The following is an 18875-nucleotide window of genomic DNA, read 5'->3' on the forward strand; positions in this document are numbered from 1 at the left end:
CAGGTGTAAAAAAAGGCACTTTCAGAAGCTAAGTGGACCACTCAACTAACAGACATTGACATACAATTCATACTTCTCTGAAAAATCTTTACCTTTCTAAAATAGCAGTCTCTGTCATTATAATGACAAAAGATTTTCTTTGAATTCATTTCAGATGTATATATGTTTCATGTGTGAACAAAGAAGCTAAATCTCATGAAGGTCCCTGACATGAAGAAATAAGACTAATTTGTTCCTCTTGACTCATTATCTCAGGAAAGGGTCTTGCTACCTTTGACAGATGCCCCGGCCACCTATGACTGTAACTGAAGCCACTGTGAACATTCACAAAGCCTATTCAGTCCAGAAAACCCTCAGCTGATAACTAAGAACATCAGCTGACCCACTGAGATGCAGAAGAGGAGTGTGAACTCCAAGTGCAAATACTTTCCATCTTTGTTGAGGACTGATTTTCATATGATACACTGCTGAAATCAGTGGATTCTGGCCAAGTTATACACCCATTAAAAAAAAAAAACACTTTAGTGAATATACAGAGACATGAACTAAAAGTGTGAGCTTGAATGAATCTTCCTTCTTAGTGCTAACCATCTCAGTGTTCAGTTACACAAAGTGACTACTACGCTATGACCCTGATAAGTTCACCAAAGAGAGTTCTATTGTAGCAGGGCTATGGTTTCCTAATGATCTTTATAATCCATCAAGCCATCTGCTGATTATACACCACCCTCGTGGGATCTTAGCTTCATGCTTTTCTCTATAGTCTAGTAAGTAGGAGTTTTGAGAGTGGTTATACTCATGTTGATCTTCATCGTAGAAGAAAAGCGTTTGGTGTTTAAGCTTTGGTATGATGCAAGCTGTAAATTTCCTATCTAAATATGTTATGACTGAAAAAAAACAGGGCTAGAGAGATGGCTCAGTGGTTAAGAGCATGGGATGTTCTTGCAGAGGACCGGGGTCAGTTTTGAGCACCTTCACGGTGGCTCATAATCATCTATAACTCCAGTTTCACACAATCTGTAAGCACCATGGATAAATGTTGTATATGAACATATATATGCAGGCCAAACATCCATACACATAAATTACAAATTTCAAAAATCTCTTAAAATAAAAATAAAGATCTAAAATGTTTCTTACTCCTATATTACCATAAGTATTTATCACAAATGAGTGAGGAAACCTGTCAAATAATTGACTATATTTGTTAATGAAATCATTTATCTTATTTATGTGATGAACTGAATGAATAGACATAATCCTCTGTGGTCATAACTTTGGGTTTTTTTATATATTGTTAAATTTGATTTTATAATATTTTATTGATAATTTCTTGGTCAGTAGTCATGATGGATATTGGTCTGTAGGTTTCTGTCTTTAATATACCTTTGTCTGGTTTTGATGGCAGAACAAAGTTGACTGTATAATAAGATTGGAAATTGGTCCTTTCTACATTATATCTGAAAGAGTTTATGAGGAATAGATATGATTTCTCCCCCGAGGCATAGACAAGTTATCATTTTTAAATGATAAGTTATCATTTATTACCATCCTTACAATTGTCTCACTATTGCTGCCTTTGACTTAGCTCTAACTGTTCTTGTTACAGGCAGAGCCTCATATCATTGATTTTCATCTTTCTGCTTTTAAAGCAATAAATGTTCTTAAAGCACCTATCAGATAAATTATGAATGCTGTATTTTTATTATTTCATCAAAATGTTATATAATTTCTTTCATAGTTTCTTTTTTGAGCTACAGAGTAGGAAGAAATGTATTGTCTAATTTCTAATTCTTGGAATTTTTATTTTCATTTCGTTCTGGGACGGGTGGGCACTGAAAGCACTCTGAATGGCCTGAAGGTTTCTAAATTTATGGAAGTTTCATTATGGTTAAAAACAGTGGTCATTTTCGGTAAGTGTGCACTTTAAAAAGAATGTCTAATTTTGGGCATTAGACATAGAGCTCATAAATAGCAACTAGGACAAGGTGGTTGGTAGGTGCAGACCCTCCATGGCTTGCAGGGTTTTTTCCTAGCTTGTCCTATCACTTCCTAAGACAAGCTGATAGAATCTCCTGCACTGCTTGTAGAATAGTCGTTTCCTAACTGTGAATATGTCAATTTGATTTCATGTTTAGTAGACACTTATAATTAGATTCATGTGCATGTATGAGTTTGGGGAATCCTTATGAAGTAATATTTTTATCATAATCATGTACTCTTCTTCACCTGTGTGATGCTTTCTATTGCTAGAGCTATTTGATCTTATGTAACTGTGCCAGCATCCTTATGCTATTTGCCCACTTAATTCATGACTCAGTGGTATGAAAGCTGATAAAACAAGAAGAGAAATGAGAAGATCTATTGCAGTACAGTGTAAATGAATGACCAGACATGTTCGTAGTGGGGCTCTGGAGTAATGATCCTCAGCACTGTTTACCCTGAATTTCTTCCTCTACACATTTTAGGACTGCACCTTCAGCCAGTCTCACTGGCCATGTTTTGAGTATGTCATTTTCAGGATAGGTATCTTGCTTCCTGATATGAAACTATCCTCTTCCCTGTAGCACAGTGATCAGTCGTATTCAATATGGTAGATGCTGCAGGGTATGTCTGTTTTAGTTAGAGCACAGTAAAGAAGGTCTCTTAAAAAGTTGCTTTAGATTTTAAAAGACATTCTTAACATCTTTGAAGGAGTAGAATCTGATAAAGCAACTGCTCAGTAATGGTTTTTGGATGGACAGATGGATGACTGGATATGAGGGAATGGATGGATGGTTAGATGGATGGATGGAAGGATGGATGGATGGATGGATGGATGGATGGATGGATGATTAGGACACAGAACTTCTGTCTCCACCTAAGACAAATGAACTATATCATTAAGGGTGCTGAACTGATGGTAAAGGGTTTAAGAGTATACACACTTAAACCAAATTCAATTCCTAGAACTCAAACTAGATGCTCACAGCCACCAATAATAATTCCAGCTTCAGGGGATATAATGACTTCTTCTGGCTTTTTAAGGCACTTGAATTAACAAGCATACTTCCACACACAGATACACGGACACATAGTTTAAGTGTATTTTATTTTAAAAAAAATACAAAGAATGGTCTATGGATTTGGGGGGCAGGGTTCCCAAAATGCCTAGTACCAGCATAGTAAGCCTGCCTTTGAGTTGTTGGCCAGGAGAGTCTAAGAGACCTACCACCCCCCCCCCAAAAGCAATATAGGCTATTGATGTTGTTTTTTGTATCTTCCCAGAGTTTGAAAGTAAGATGCAATTGTTGAAGACAACACATACTTCAGACATAGGACTTGGAAGATTCAAACTGGAACTTACTGGGAAACCTCCTCCATAAGGACTAGCTATTATAGTATCTGAAGCTGTTATACAAGGTGCCAATATTTTTTTAAGCAATCACTAGTCCTACCTGTATGTAAAGTTTGTGCACCACAACAATGGTTAGCATGGCAAAATATACACAGAGATGCAATAGTGGCACTTATATCTTTAGATAACCAACAGCTGCTTAATTGTACATAAGGCCCACTCAATACAAAGGAATCCATGCCTAGGAGTATAAACATAGCCAATTACATGTCCTCTAGAATTTATAACCTCTACTGCTACTTTCCTAAACCAAAATAATTTTTCACTGCATTCTAAATACCTATTTCTTATACACACAAGTAAATATAGCTCCCATCAAAGAAACTTCTTTTTGCGACAGATGTGGAGAGTATTACAGAAATCCAATGGTATTTAAAATGCAGAGAACAACTGACTGTGAGATACCCAACTTCAACTGATAATTCTATAACACAGCCACAATACCCCAGGCTTAAAGACCACCACAAAAGAAGCAACAGAAAGACTAAGAGCCAGAAGACAAGTCTGCTGAGACATAGTATATACATATATATCAGGGAAGCTACACCCATGAAATCTCAACAATATGGTTGCTTAAACAAGAGCAACACAATGACAATTGTTGACAAGTTAACTTGGATAGAGAGGATCTCACAAGGCTCCAACCACAGATTAAAAACTATGGGGGGCAATTGATGGATACTTACACACACATACACACACACACACACACACACAGAGAGAGAGAGAGAGAGAGAGAGAGAGAGAGAGAGAGAGAGAGAGAGAGAGAGAGATTCAATTTTCTTCAGAGGCAAATCCTCAAAGGATTATCTAATTCCAAGTGGCCATCCCTGCACACATACACATAAAACACACTAACTACACTCAGTAGATTGCATTTATATACTTACATATATGTAACAAAAATTGTTTAAGTAAAGGTTATAAATTTGAGAGGAAATTAAGGAGCACAGGAGAAATTGTAGTGGAGGAAGAGATGGAGATAATGTTAATACAGTGTTCATGTATGAGCTTCTCAAAAAATCTAAACAAATGATTTTAAGAAGTTGTCTTTTATGATGGCTCAATTCTTTCTTGTGGTTTTAATCTATTAGTCATGGCTTTGGCTTGGGTGTGGTGTATGTCACACAGTACTCATGTGCCAGAGGCTTGGTGCCGGTGTGGTAATGTGGAGAGGTAAAGGGATCTTTTAAGAAGTGGGTGCGTTTAGAAAGTAATGAGGCCTGTGGGGGCACCCTCAGATGGGACACACTCTCTTTCTTCCTGGAGGAATGCTTTTTCACTCTCACTGGAAGTTTCTTTGGAGCAGTGATTATCAGAGGACCTGTCTCCTCCCTTGAGTCATACATGTCTCCTACCCTTAGAGGCTCACTTTCTTTCTTTCTTTCTTTCTTTCTTTCTTTCTTTCTTTCTTTCTTTCTTCCTTTCTTCTGCATAAATTTTATTTAAATTGGAAACAATTTTATACATTTTATTTAAATATAAATGATTTTATACATTTTATTTAAATTGAAAATGATCTAATTTCCTTCTCCCTCCCATCAAACTCTGTCAAGTCATTTGGGGCAGGGCCTATCAGTTGTCACCTCAAGCCTAACACCAGCAATCACCTCAAGCCCAACACCAGCAGTCACCTCAAGTCCAACACCAGCAGTCATCTCAAGTCCATCATCAGCTGTCACCTGAAGTCCAACACTAGCAGTCACCTCAAATTCAATGTCAGTGGTCACTTCATGGTGGAGTCAATGCCAGTCCATCCCAGAGTAAGGAGAATGAATACACCACCAGCAGGCCCTACCAGCATCCTGCCTGAAGCCCACATTTATACCAACAAAGAGGCTCACTTTCTATTCCATGCCCTCTAATAACATGGACAAAATTATTTTGTCAGGTAACAAAATAATTGGGACTTTCAGCCCCCAAATAATGAACCAAACTCAACTCTTTTATTCATAGCATAATAAAACTCAGAAATTTTATTAGAATAACCACAAATGACTAAGACATTCACCAATAACCAAAGTTGGATCTGGGTACTGAGAAGGAAGAACATATAGATTATCATATCCTAGAGGCAGAATCAAAAAGCTTTCTCCCCCTGCAATCAGAGTCTAACACTACAGTGCAGGCTTGTACAACAAGTTCTACAAGATGATGGTTATTTGTTTAACTACCAAAGGAGCTGCAGGGAAAGAAATTGTCCACCAGCAATCCCCTCCTTCCACAATCCACCTTGTCTGACTTTTCACATGAAACTCACCTTATTATTTCCACACTATAACTCAGCATGCCCAGCTGAGAGCATTAGCACAGATACTGGCAGAGGATGGTCTGGCAAAAGCCACAAGACTAGGAAGCTGTCTGATCTGCATCTGGCATGCCAAAGTGTTCCCCCCCCCATTGGGAATTTCCATGAAAATATTACTTAACTTCCTAGGGGACCTTTGTGACTGAGACAGGTTCTAAGAAAAATGCAGACTAGGCAGGCACATGCTTATAGGTTAAGCTTATCAAGAGGAACTCTGAAGGTTTACAGTGTGGGGATTCAAGACATCAGAAAGACTTGCTTTCTTTCACATCGGAGACACTTGGCACTGTTGGTGGGGAGTTCAGGGCCCTTAGTGGTATTGACAGAATTGCTTCTTGGTGGTTTTCTGTCCTTGTTCTCATTATTCCCTAAAGAGTTAAAGGCCATCACTCTACTCCTAAGTGTTTCTCCTGCTCCAAATCTATTCCTACAACTGCTCAACTCCACCTCCTGACATAAAAGAGATAGCTTGGTAACTAGCTAAATTTCATTCCTTTTTCCTACCCTTGGGACATAAATGAGTGCCCATCACCATGAGTGGTTCATAAGTGTCTTCTGGCTAAAGATAAGTTGGTGCAATTCAAACCTCAACTATTCTCTTCCTTCAAGCAGAAGCAAATAATCCAGATGTGCATTTGGGAGTCCAATTTGGGCAACTGTCCTAAAATCATAGTTGAAGGCCCCTATCTAACAGTATATGTTTCTAGCATGCCACTGAGAGGCTTGCCCTCCCTAAGGTGCAAGTCTTTCAAGTTGCTTGTTGGGGAGCCTGTAACTTAGACACCAATATTGAAGGCAAGGTGTCACCCAGTTGTGGAGGAGCTGAGGTTCAGAAATGCTTCCCCATGTTGGTGACACTCTGTCTTCTGAAACACACTCCTGGGGACTTCGACTGACTACCCTCACTTGTTCTAGCTCCTGCTACCTTCTACCTTTCTAACCTGGTTACTGGCTACTGGTTGCTGTAACACACACACACACACACACACACACACACACACACACACACACACACCACGTTGGTTCCATGCCTCACTGTCAGAGGGCAAGCTCACCAGATAAACCTCCAAATACTTCGACTGACTTCATGTTTCTAAAAACAAATGCTGGGATCCCAGTAAGTGGGTCTGACTCCTCCCCTGCCACCAGTGAGTGGGAAATGCCTTGGGAAAGCCTTTCACTTTGGGCATGTCACAGGCTCCTGAGCTGACCAACCAAGAGGTCACTATTCTGGTTGCCTGAGGTTACATTTTTATTTCTGTGCCTGGTAGACACCACACTAGAATGTTGCATTTCTAGTGTGGATCTTCCTCTGGATTGTGAGGATTAAAGGATATTTGTTCGTCACCTACCATGTGCCAGCTGGCCAGAAGTCCCATTTTGTGACCTCATAACCACCCTCTCAGGTTGGATAAGTCCCTCTCATATCATATACAGGGAATCTGGCTTGAGATCCTTGCTCATAAATGATGTTTCTGTAGGTTCATATCCCCTCATACACCAACTTTCTTATGGTTTCTTGCAAGAACTTGTCAAATACACCTTGACCTAGGATGGATTCTCACATCTCAATGAACTCATCCCAAGCTGGAAAGATCACGGCTAAAGTGCACTGAATCCACTTCGTCCATCCCTTAGGCCAGCTAAGCATCCCAGCACACTGCAGAACTTCAACAATTTCCTGTCATGAACAAGGTGCTAACTGGAAAGGCAGCTCAATGCTACTGCTCAATACTCAGAAACATGGCCATAGCAGAATGCATCAGCCCATGAAGACCCACAGTCAAAACCAGTGTCTACTAAATGTTACTGCTTTTCCCTTATGGTAATGTTAAAAGTATGAGCCCTTGAAGACCCTTTGCTTGCTCAGAGATAAATGATGGGTTCTATGGATGCCAAAAGAATCAGCTGGAATAGAAATCAAAAGGGCTACCAGGAATTCCTTAAGCAAAGCAAGGATTATGGGATTCATGAGGAACCAAAGGTCAACAGTGAACTCCAAATGGGAGGGGGGGGGATCAAGGAATTTTAGGACCTAGTGCTAGCAATATAATGTGTACACAGAGTATCAAATTACAAAGTGAAGGAGAGGTCAAGGATCTCTACTACAAACTTCCACTGATTACCTCATCTGCAGGACCAGCTGACTGATCAAACCAAGAAGATGACCACTCTGTCTTCTGGATTTTTACACTGCAAAAACTGGATTCTACTCAGTTAATATATGCACAATTTCATTGGGCGTCTGCCTTCAATTCATAAATGGCAATGAAGAAATGTGTATACATAGTCATCTGCTAAGTCATCCTAGCCCTTACCTTAAAAAGAATGGCCAGAAAGGATTCATGGACCTCAATGGTTGGGCCTAAGGGAACCCTACCCACAACTACTATATACTGTCACTTTATAAAGTGAGGCAGATTCTTCACCTCATAATGTCCCATGAGGTATGAATAGGAAAATCTGCTAAAGCATTCATCGGTGAGATTACTTAAGACCAATGCTTGGAAAGTGTAGGGCATTTCCCTCCACCATGGCATTCCTGGAAGATGTCATAGAGATATGCCTAGAGAACACAGGGAAAGAGCTGTGGAAGGAGAGGGTTAGAGTTGACAAAACAGTATTGTAATGGGGTCCGGAGAAAGCAGAGCAAGATTGCCTGGGTTCCAGTCTGGATCTGGTCCTGTGTGACTTCATCCTTCCAAGTGAGGCAGACTAGTATGAGGCAAGGAGAGATGTTGTGAGTGGCTAGAAACATGAATGGAATTACCTGTTGCTTTTCCGGCAAGTTGATCTATGGCAACTAGATAGATGGAGACAGGAAAACATCTATCTTACAGCCAAAGGGGTGAAGCATATTTAAAATCAGCTGTCCAGCTATGGTGAGCTGAAAGTGCTCATGAGCTGATGTGAAAATCACAGGCACTCAGTGGCCTTTCCAGGAACTTACTGTAATTAAAGCTGAATATGAATTTTCCATGAACCCTGCAAGCAGAAGAATGCAATTATCCCAATTCTACAGCAAGAAGAGACATGAATGGTCTTACCTAAAGCCTTGTGTGAAAAGTCACTAAGTCCACCATCTCTGTACAAGAGATAGATCATTTGTGTCATGGAACTTGAGCCCAGTCCAATCATTAGGTAGGTTTTTCTCCTCCCACTTACAGCTCAGAATTGAAATTTCAAAAGGTAAGAAAATGGAAAGGGAATGGAAGGAAAAGAGCTGGGCACCTAGGTCTGCTCTATAACCCAGGGGATTTTAACTTCTTGTGTCTGGTTTTCTTCATTTTTGAATGGAGGATATCTTTCATGCTTCGTAATAAGATCCATGGGTTTAATAAAATAGTAAATGCAAAGCTGGCCTCCATGGGTCCTGGCTGAGTAGCTCTGTCTCTGCCTTCTTCTAGAAGCTTAACTAGGAGACTCCACTGGGGATGTAAGTGATATTAGGGTATTTTTAAAGTAATATTAGAAATATGTTTTATTTTTAAAAAGAAAGTTGTAGACAATCAAGTCACACAATATCATACTTCAATGTGCACATCCTGATAAAATGATTGTTGTAGAACAACTGGTTCATTCTCCCCTGGCCCTCTCTTCCCACCCTCATAGCAAATCTCCGCAAATATCCAGCGCAGACTGCAACCCTGGATACGCTTGTGTCTGCCCTGTTTCTCAGGCTCTGAAGGTCCCTCCTAGCTATCAATGCCATAACTTGAAAATTTAGCAAAAGGAAGGAATGAATGGGAAGCCACAAGATGAACCCTTGATGTGGTTCATTCTTGGTGAAACAGATTCATGGATATTTCGACTGTTCTAGAAATACAATCTGAGCTGTCATCACATGTAACCATCAACCACAGGCCACCTCTGGGTGACTCAAACCTTCTGCAGGGCTGTGACTGTTGCCCTCGGTCAGGCTCTTTGCTCAATGAAAGGGTGAGCTCAAAGCCCTCAGCTCAAAATACCATTAGACGACAGAAAGTAGCAGTTGTTTTCAGCTGCCTTCTAAATCTGGCCCTGGGCTTCTCTGGTTTCACTTAGGGACCCAGTGGTGGCCCGGCACACACTTAATACTCACCGTGCTGTGGGAGACCAAAGATGAGCGTGTGGGCAACCTCACAGGAGCCAATGCAACGGCAGCGCTGCCCAGCAGAGGTCACAACATCACCCTCAGCAGACACTGCAGTTACTCAGAAATTATAATGTTATTTTGAAATGATCATTCTTTACAAGTATCTCTATGGAAGCAATTTAGCCTTGGGAAAGTCAAACAAATGTCACCGGTGATGGAATCGCCACCGGAAACCACGATGAGGTTGGCTCTTGACAGACTGTTAGAGAAACCTCAGGGTGAGACCTGATCCTCGCTCCGCGGCAGCAGGCAAGAACTTGCTTTGGTACTGAATGCAGATGATTTCTCAGCAAGAATTTCTGCCTATCACGTGATTATGCTCCTGATAAAGAGATGGTGTGTTCTGGGCAAATTAAAGAAATCAACCCTATCTGTAGAAACAAAAGCTGATAAAGACTTTCTGGAAAAGCTGGGCTGGTGAGGTCACACAAGTTCAATGTCATGTGTTACTTTGGCATTTGGAAAAAAAAAAAAATCAAGTGTGCCCAGCCTAGATGCAAATTCCTCTTAGCCTCATTGCTCCCCTTTTAACAGCCCCAGCCAGACAAGTCTCCTGAGAAAAATTGCCAGGCAGTGCTCCTGCATACCCTTGCCAGTCTGCACACAATTCAAATGCATCTGTGAGGATCAGAGAAGCTCCAGCCTCCTGCCTGCCCTCTTTTAATCCCTACCCTGCTCCCTTCAATCTTTAAGCCTCATCCCTGCCCCCTTCAACCACTGCTGGTGTGTTCTTTTTCCTAAGATGGGCCACATGGTTTTGGGTGTTATTTGATGTCCCACTCCCCTGGGCTGTGTTTATACTTTTTAATGACCTGCTGTTGGAGCCCTCTGTTGAGAATGTCCCCCCTAGGGTCATATGTATGAATGCTTGGTCCCCAGGTGGTGGAGTGGTTTGGGAAGGATTAAGAGATGCTGTCTTGTTGGAGGAAGTGTGTGCTGGGCATGGGCTCTGTGGTCTCAAAAGACTTGCACCATTCTCAATATTCTCTGTCTCCTACCTGAGGATCAAGATATGAGCACACTGTTTCCTTTGCTCCCCCATCATGTACTCCAAACCTCTGAAACCACAAGCTCAATTAAACACTGTCTTTTATACCTGGCCTTGGGCTTGGTGTTTTGTGACAGCAATGGAAAAGAAACTAAGACACAGGTATCAAGTCTTCGCCCATTCCCACAATCCTAGGGTGATAACCTCTCATTTACCAATGGGGTAGAAATAGGAAGTGATTAAAATAGCCACATGTATCAAGTTTTAAATTGCTTAACCTGAATATTTCATTACTAGTAAAATATTGTTTTAAAATAGTCCCAAATGCAAAAGCAGGGCCAGGGAGAAAAAAAAGAGCATATTTTATTGTAACATGATTTATACAAAGAAAAATCGAAACTGCTGAAATAACCACCCATAGAGGAAATTGTGAAATAAATTGTGTTATATTACTGTGTTCATTAACCTTGTTAATTAATTGTTAATCTACAAAATATTGTGCAATGGCTGATGAGACGTGGAAGAAGCCGAAGTAGCTACAGCTAAGCGACACATGTCATATGATCCCTCAGTGGTCGTCAAGACACTATGCATCTGCAGATGTGTATATGCTCACCATGACGGCTGGGAGAGAAAAGGACAAATGAGTTAAAGGCTTTGCTCTTTGCATAAGGAATGGGGAGAAGGCAAGCGGAACCTTCCTGTTTATGACCAATCATTCTGTTTTATTTGAATCTTTTACAATGAAATATGTATTCTAGTGTAGCTTATGTACAGGAATATAGGTTTTAAATAGCAAAATTCCATAAAAGTGTGTATAAACTTCTTACAGGCCAACAGCTGGTGAATGCTGTAGTTTTTAGTGAAAATGATCCCTGAGCTTGACTTGTTGTGAATATACAGCAACCCAGGCTGGGAACAATTCCTGGGGCCTGGTGCTGAGCCTTGCTCTTTCTAGCCTGTTCATCCAATTCTGCTTCTCTCTGGAGAATTCCTAAGCAGAGAGTCCTCACTCACATTTTCCATATGCATGTGACTAGGCACTACACAAGCTGATTTATTTCTATGACTTCTCTGTCATGTCTCAACCACCAGAGGAATTTTATTTAACTTTATCTAGTGTCTTATGATTTTTAAGTATATGTGTGTATGCATATATGCATATAGACATATGTCAGAAACAAAAGTACTGTCTTGGCCAAAAGTGTACACAGTATGGCTATAAATAATAATTTCTCCAAGCTAAAGAAAAAAATTCTTGAATTGAAAGGTAAACTGAATGATGTGTTTTCTATTCCTTTTCTCTCTTCAAGGCGACTAATGAGAAGTTAATACACAATGTCATCAGGATCCGGGCCACAACCATTACATGGAGAGCCGAGGCAGCACTGGCCCCTATGGCCACTTCAGCCTCATCCCTCCGGGAACAAGGTCTGGGTGACTCACCACACTGATTCCGTCGTTGAGCAGCGCCTCCCCGAAGATCATCATGTAAAGCTGTTCATTCACACGTGCCTCCTCGAACACAGCCAGCACGGCCACAGGATCCACCGCCGAGATCAGGCTACCAAACAGCAGGTTCTGCAGCAGGTTGATGTCACCAAGGCCGAAGGCCTTGATCTGGCAGATGAAGTAGAGGGAGAGACCAATGCCGAAGGCATTGATCAGGGCCCCCAGGCCTGCCCACCACAGGATGGAGCCTATGTTCTCAAAGAAGGGCCGTGTGGGCATGAAGTAGCCGCTCTCCAGCACGATGGGTGGAAGGAGATACAGGAAGTAAATGCTCGAATCCATGACTGGAGGCGATTTGTGGTGGGTACCAAAGATGATGCCGCCCACTAGAGCACCCACGATGAGGAGCAGGCAGCTCTCTGGCATGAGATGGGGCAGCTTGTGGTAAAGGTGGAAACCTGGGAACAGAGAAGACAATCTTTGCCAATGAACCAGGCTAGGTCTAGAGTCGGGAAAGTGGGAAGGTAGGTGAGTGTCTGGCATCTCTGAGCCAGGCATCCCATCTGTTGCAGGAACTTGAGGGTTTCGCATAAATCGTGTACTATCAGTAGAACCAGTCACAGCCTGCAGGTCCCCTCCTTCCCTACTTCCTGATTGTGATACGTTTCCCAGAGGGCACATGAGGGGAAAGAGAAGTTGGTATGAAAAGTGTGCACTCATGTGAAACCCAGAGCTCAGGTGGAATCTGACCAGATCCTACATCTCTTCTTATCCCACGCTTATTCTGCATCACAGAAATAAAACTTAGGTATTTAGTCTCCCCTTCTTAACTAATAGTGTTGCCAACTGGACCCAGCAAAGAAGAAAATAGGTTCACATTCTCAAGAATGTCCCTTATCACTTTTGCCAATTATGTAGTCAGCCCAGATTTCCTCCTTATGATTCCCATTTTCTGTCTCTAAAGTCCATCCCTTCCTCTCCATTTCTACATCCAGGGCCTTTATTTAGGTCCTTACATTTCTCATGCTATTGACTGCATAGTTCTCTTTAAACTCCTGCTATAATTTGGATCTTAAATGTCCCTCTGAGATCTATTATTCTATTCCTGTCTAAGGATGTGCCATAGGTAGACAGATAAAAACATTTACTGACAGAACCATTGCACCTGTGAAGTCCCAGGAACTGTACTTGCTGGCACAAGATATGCCTAAGATCAAGCCAGTCAACATTCTAGCATGGGCAGGTAAGGGAGGCAACCAGACCTGCTCCTAGCTGAGGAGCTATTGAGAGTCAATGGCTGCTAGAAGAGGGAGAGTCAGTTTTCTTTAGAGGTGTGGTCCCTGGTGAGTTGGCCATGCTCCAGTAGGTGGCCCCAGACCTATGCACTAGTTGGACTCCATGAATTATAAAAAAGAAAAAAGATTAAATGAGTGCATAAAGTTGGGAAGCAGACTCGGGGTTATCCGGAAAAAGGTAGAAGAGGTGAGTGGGGAGTTGAATATTATCAAAATGCTATACATGCATATAGGAAATACTAAAAGAATAAATGAAATGGGAAAAATGTATAATTATCAATTCTGACACCACTTTATGTAAAATACATACTAAGAAGGGCAGAAGCATGTTTTGGAATATTTCAGAAATTATGGTAAATTCTGCTCTACTCCTAAGGCAAAATGCATTTAAATTTTATTGTATTTATAGAATTCATGTTAGCAACTCGATCAGCAATTTTAAAGTCAAGCAACCAAACACAATACAATTCAAAGCCAGAAGAATTGAACGTGTTTAGGGATGATGGCAGAAAAATGTCACAAGTCTATGTTTTCTATACTAGACCATTGCATTTCTATAAGATCAGAACTTTCATGTGTAAATCAAACACTGTAGTTCACAGAGTAAGAACTAAGCATTTCAGGCAGCATTCACTGTGTAAGCAGCTGTGCACACACTGTGTGCTCTCAACTAAGGTTGCTGGGAAGTTGAGTAATGAAACTCAGTCAAACACAGACAGAAACATCCTGATCTCATTACACATTTGATGTTTAGATCGATTGTTGGCCAGTTTTTCAGAAACCTTTGTTATTGTTGTTATTAAATTTTTCATAACACAATACTCCGCAGTACAACCAACCACATGTGAGGTTGTAAGTCATGGTTTAAGAAACTGTGTTCTCCAACCCTGTGTATCTTACTGCCTCAGTTCTACCTAAGATGTGGAAGGCACTCAGCACTGCATGGATTTTAAACTAATGCTGTTTACTGAGCACTCTTGTGTAAAGAACAAAGCACTGTGGAATTCAATGAGGTAGAAAGCAATGATGTGAATTATACTGCATCTCCCACTGTTGGCAAAGTTTTAACAGTAAGACATGAATAAATGAGAAGACAGAAATAACATGGCATATGCGGCTTTAGTAAAATGTGCATGAAATAATCTATAAATACAAAGACATGAAACTCAGTGGCTCATGTGGGCCTCCTCAAGCCACACCTCCTGCCTCAAGAGCTTCCGCCCTTCAATACAACCAATCAAAATCTTTTGCAGGCAGGCCCCTTTCCCGTCTTATTGCTCTGTTTTCCCTCCTTAAATTGTCCTTTCCCTTTGTCCTTAGGTCCTGTTCAGAATTTGAGGCTAAGCCCCTTTCCCACTTCCACCAGAGGAATTAATGTGTCTTCCTCAAAAATTAATGTCATATCAAAACAATTTATCTCTACAATGCTAGTTTAGTAACAGTGATGCTTATCTCCCACTTTTGTGCATGACTTCTCTGTACTTGTCTGTCAATTCCCCCAGACTTAAGTACAAGATCTACATCATTATGTTGCTTAACAAATATCAGCAGCTAACTCGGTGTAACAGCTGGGTCTAAAAGTTTATGATGAAGGAAGGAAGGATGGAAGGATGGAAGGAAGGAAGGAAGGAAGGAAGGAAGGAAGGAAGGAAGGAAGAAGGAAGGAAGGAAGGGGCTAAGTGGTCATCAGAGATGCTTTCATATGGAAGGAAACTGGGTGCCTTGGGAAATGCCTAAGATATGCAGAGTTATGTAATAGAATAAGAAACATTTTAAGTCAGGGGAGGGAGCATTGAGTCAAAAATCAAACAAACAACAATAACAACAACAACAACAACAAAGTAGGAATGGTCCTAACAGACACATTGCTCCATCATTGAGAGATGTCACCTGGCTTAAACAAGGTATGAATTGGGAAGATTATTAAGTAAAAGCTGGAAAATGTTTTGTGCCATATAACAGAGAGATTCCTTTCCAGAGGCTATTCCTTTCCATTGACTGGGGAACCAGTCAATGTCTCCTTGGAGAGCTTTATATATAGCTAATTAAAAAGAAGATACGGTTTCCCTCAGAATCATTTTTAACTCATCCTATAGTGTGTGTGTGTGTATATATATATATATATATATATTATATATATATATGTGAGTGTGTGTGTGCACACGAGCGTGCGTGCAGGTTGATACAGTTGAGCATAATTATCACCAAAGAATGTCACTCATACTCTCAGTTAGACTTAACTAGTGTTGAGACCAGTTCAAGGCCTTCTAAAGCTCAAGTTCTCAGTTTTCTAATCACAACACTTTTGGCCTCATTTTCTTCTTCACCTTCCTTACTTTGGTCTTCCATTTAGGGTTTATTTTAATCAAACTTAACTTCTAAATCATACCATGGAAGGCACAGAGCCTGTGTGTTTTCTCAAAACCTCTGTTTTGCCATTCTGGCTCCATTTCCTTGAACTGAGGCACTCACAAAAAGGATCTATCTGCCTTAAGGCAAAATGGGCCTGCAGAGCTGTGGCAGAAACAGGCCACATGCTTGCCACATTGCAATAGGAAGCACTTACGCATGTTAGGCTTTAAAACATTTGTCCCCTTTCTGAAGGACAGCAGAATCCCAAAGTCAGTCACTTTAAACTTCTAATAATTTCCAGTGCTCGAAAGGGAAATGGAAAGAAACATAAAGTCCTAGGAAATGGAAGACAGACAACCTTCAGTACTGTCCTTCCAAATGGTTCCAGGAATGGTTCCCATAATATTCCCAGAAGTGTGATGGAACTAAAAGATAACTCACAATGTCAGAAGTGACTTTAATTATCTTTATTCTGTAGTATCTGTGTTTTATAGTTAGGTATTTAAAGGGGATGCTATTTTCCTGTCAAAGTGTCAATGATGAGTTTAGGTTAAACTCTCATCCCTGTGAAACTATGTGCCTTAATGTCCAAACTCTTTGCTTCCAGGCATTGCGTGGGTACTCTGCAAATGCGCCTGAATGAATGGGAAATAATACATGATGATGATAATAAGGCCTAAAATTATGTTATTATTCAGAATCTAATCTGAATACTCATTCATGGGTATTCCTTAAATGCTAAAGTTTGGATACCACCATAGGTACCATCATCTTTATTATTATTACTGTTTATATCACAATAAACAAACCATCATATTATATAGAATGTCATGCTCAGTATTTAGCACATAACATGTATTTAATAATTATGCCTCTTTTCTGTTCCCTAATGCTTATAGAGTACAGACTTATCTAGATTCCTGAAGAGTAGTAATTATAAACTCATTCTTGAGTATGTTAACTGATAAACTACTACAGTACTTTTCCTTTCTGAAATCATACTGAATTATATCAATGAAAATCAATAACATTTAACTGAGAGTCCCTTGAACAACAATGTCCCCCCATAGTCTCTTCATATTTCCTGACAGTGAATTCTGAGCACAAGCAATACATCTAAGTAACAAACAACACCTTATGCAAATGTTTAAAAAGAGACATACTGACCCAGCCCCCGCCCCCGCCCCCGCCCCCCCGCCCCACCCCCGCCCCCGCCTTTGCTTCTAGATGTCTATTGGTAGCTAAAGGGGCCAACTAGCCAGCTACAGGTCTGTGTTCTAAGTACCCACACCAGCTTCAGCTGTTGCCAAGCAGAGGGAGGAAAGTTGTGGGAGAGGGTCAAGTGGAGACAATACTCCCCATTGTTTACAAATGGCACGAAGGTGTCATGGGAGACAACTTTGAAAATTCCCATTACCGATCTAGCTGAATGAAAGGTGCTAGACCCTGCCCTGGACTGAGCACAGTACTCATTTAGAGAGCCAGTTTTACTCAAACACTCCTTCCAAACAATGTACGATTTGTGTAAACTAACCATTCAGCAAATCGCAAGAGATTTCTCCCAAATGTAGACTGAGCTTTGTGTAGTCCATAGTGAATGTTTATGGGCTCTTGTCTGCCTGTGCAACTCCTTCCTTCCTGTGTGCTAGGAGCCTCGGGCGTACTTGGGTGCCTCTTTAGAGCAGCTATGTGTTTTAAGCTATGAGAAAGGATTACAATGGAATGGAAAGGGCTGGTTGGGAGAAATCTCTTGCGATTTGCTGAATGCTGTGTGTGTGTGTGTGTGTGTGTGTGTGTGTGTGTGTGTGTGTGTGTGTACACATATACATGTATGTATATAAAAATAAAAATGTCTGAAAGATTCTACATCAATAAGACCATCTGTACCCTCAAATTGTCTACAGTTTATCATAGCGGAGGCAGAGGCAATGTTATGTGCAGGAACTGACAAAATTGTATGGATTTTCCACTTTGGAATAAGCGGTTTTAAGGAGAGAAGGGGTGGCACATTGGTCTTAGAATGTGAACCAGTCATAGAACTGTTGGGTGAAGAGCAATTGACTAGAATTCAATCCATTCACTTGAGCTCACTTCCATTGACAAAGGAAAGCAGAGGTGAGTGGCAGCTCCATTTGAGTTAGGAAGAGAGCCATACATTACCAACAGATAGTGTCTCATATACCCCACTCCACATCGCTGGGGTGTAAGAGTTGCCTGTGCTAATTTTTCTCCTTGCTTCCTGTCACTTCTCAAGAAACATGAGTCTCTTAGAAAGAGTGAATAACTAAAGCTACTGGCAAATTACAATACGTGGCTGGGATGAAGGAAGATCATTTTGTAAAAAGAAATATTACTCATCTCTGACATTTTCCAAGCTCTGTACAATCTACATTGTATTATTAAAAAAATCATAGAGCATGAGATGTTTACATGACAGGTAAGTCACATGGTTGTGTTCTTGAATTACAAAGTCAAAACAATGAAGGGCGTAGAAGTCTGCATTTAAATTTCAAATGCAATCCTGAAACATTAAACAGCCACTACTTTCTCTTGATTTCAGGCGATGTCATTTTAATGCACTACAAGTTAACAGTTAATATCCACTTAACCCATCGTCCATCTATAAGAGGTTTTCATATGTGATACCTTAGCTTGGAAGCAATCCCCCTTAAACATGTATTCGAGGACTTACCGATCTTTGCAAGAGATGCGAGCAGTATCCAGAGGGTGACCTCATAGGGAATTTGAACATAGTCATAATCCAGTTCAAACACAGATATCCTTTCATCGGGGTCTGAGCTGGAAGCAGCAAACCGAGCATCAGGTGCCTGCTGGGCAGTGGAATTTGAGGATTCATTCACATACGACGATGCTTCCGAACATGCGAGGACCATCAGCCATAGCAACCAGTTCCAAGAACTAAAAGCCATATGTATTGCAAGCCCCAT

The 18875-nt window shown here is 40.9% G+C and overlaps 1 protein-coding gene across 1 annotated transcript in view; it reads right to left on the bottom strand.

The window, feature by feature from the left end:
- Window positions 1-18875, bottom strand: part of Slc9a4 (solute carrier family 9 member A4) — a 52007-nt gene extending 33132 nt beyond the window's left edge. Inside the window, exons 1-2 of the mRNA XM_027386748.2 lie at window positions 18620-18875; window positions 12275-12738 (exon numbers count right to left, since the gene is read on the bottom strand). Of these exons, the coding sequence (XP_027242549.2) occupies window positions 12275-12738; window positions 18620-18875 (720 nt within the window). The remainder of the gene's footprint in view (window positions 1-12274; window positions 12739-18619) is intronic.

This window comes from Cricetulus griseus, assembly GCF_003668045.3.
Source record: "Cricetulus griseus strain 17A/GY chromosome 1 unlocalized genomic scaffold, alternate assembly CriGri-PICRH-1.0 chr1_1, whole genome shotgun sequence".
NCBI classification, from domain to species: Eukaryota; Metazoa; Chordata; class Mammalia; order Rodentia; family Cricetidae; genus Cricetulus; species Cricetulus griseus.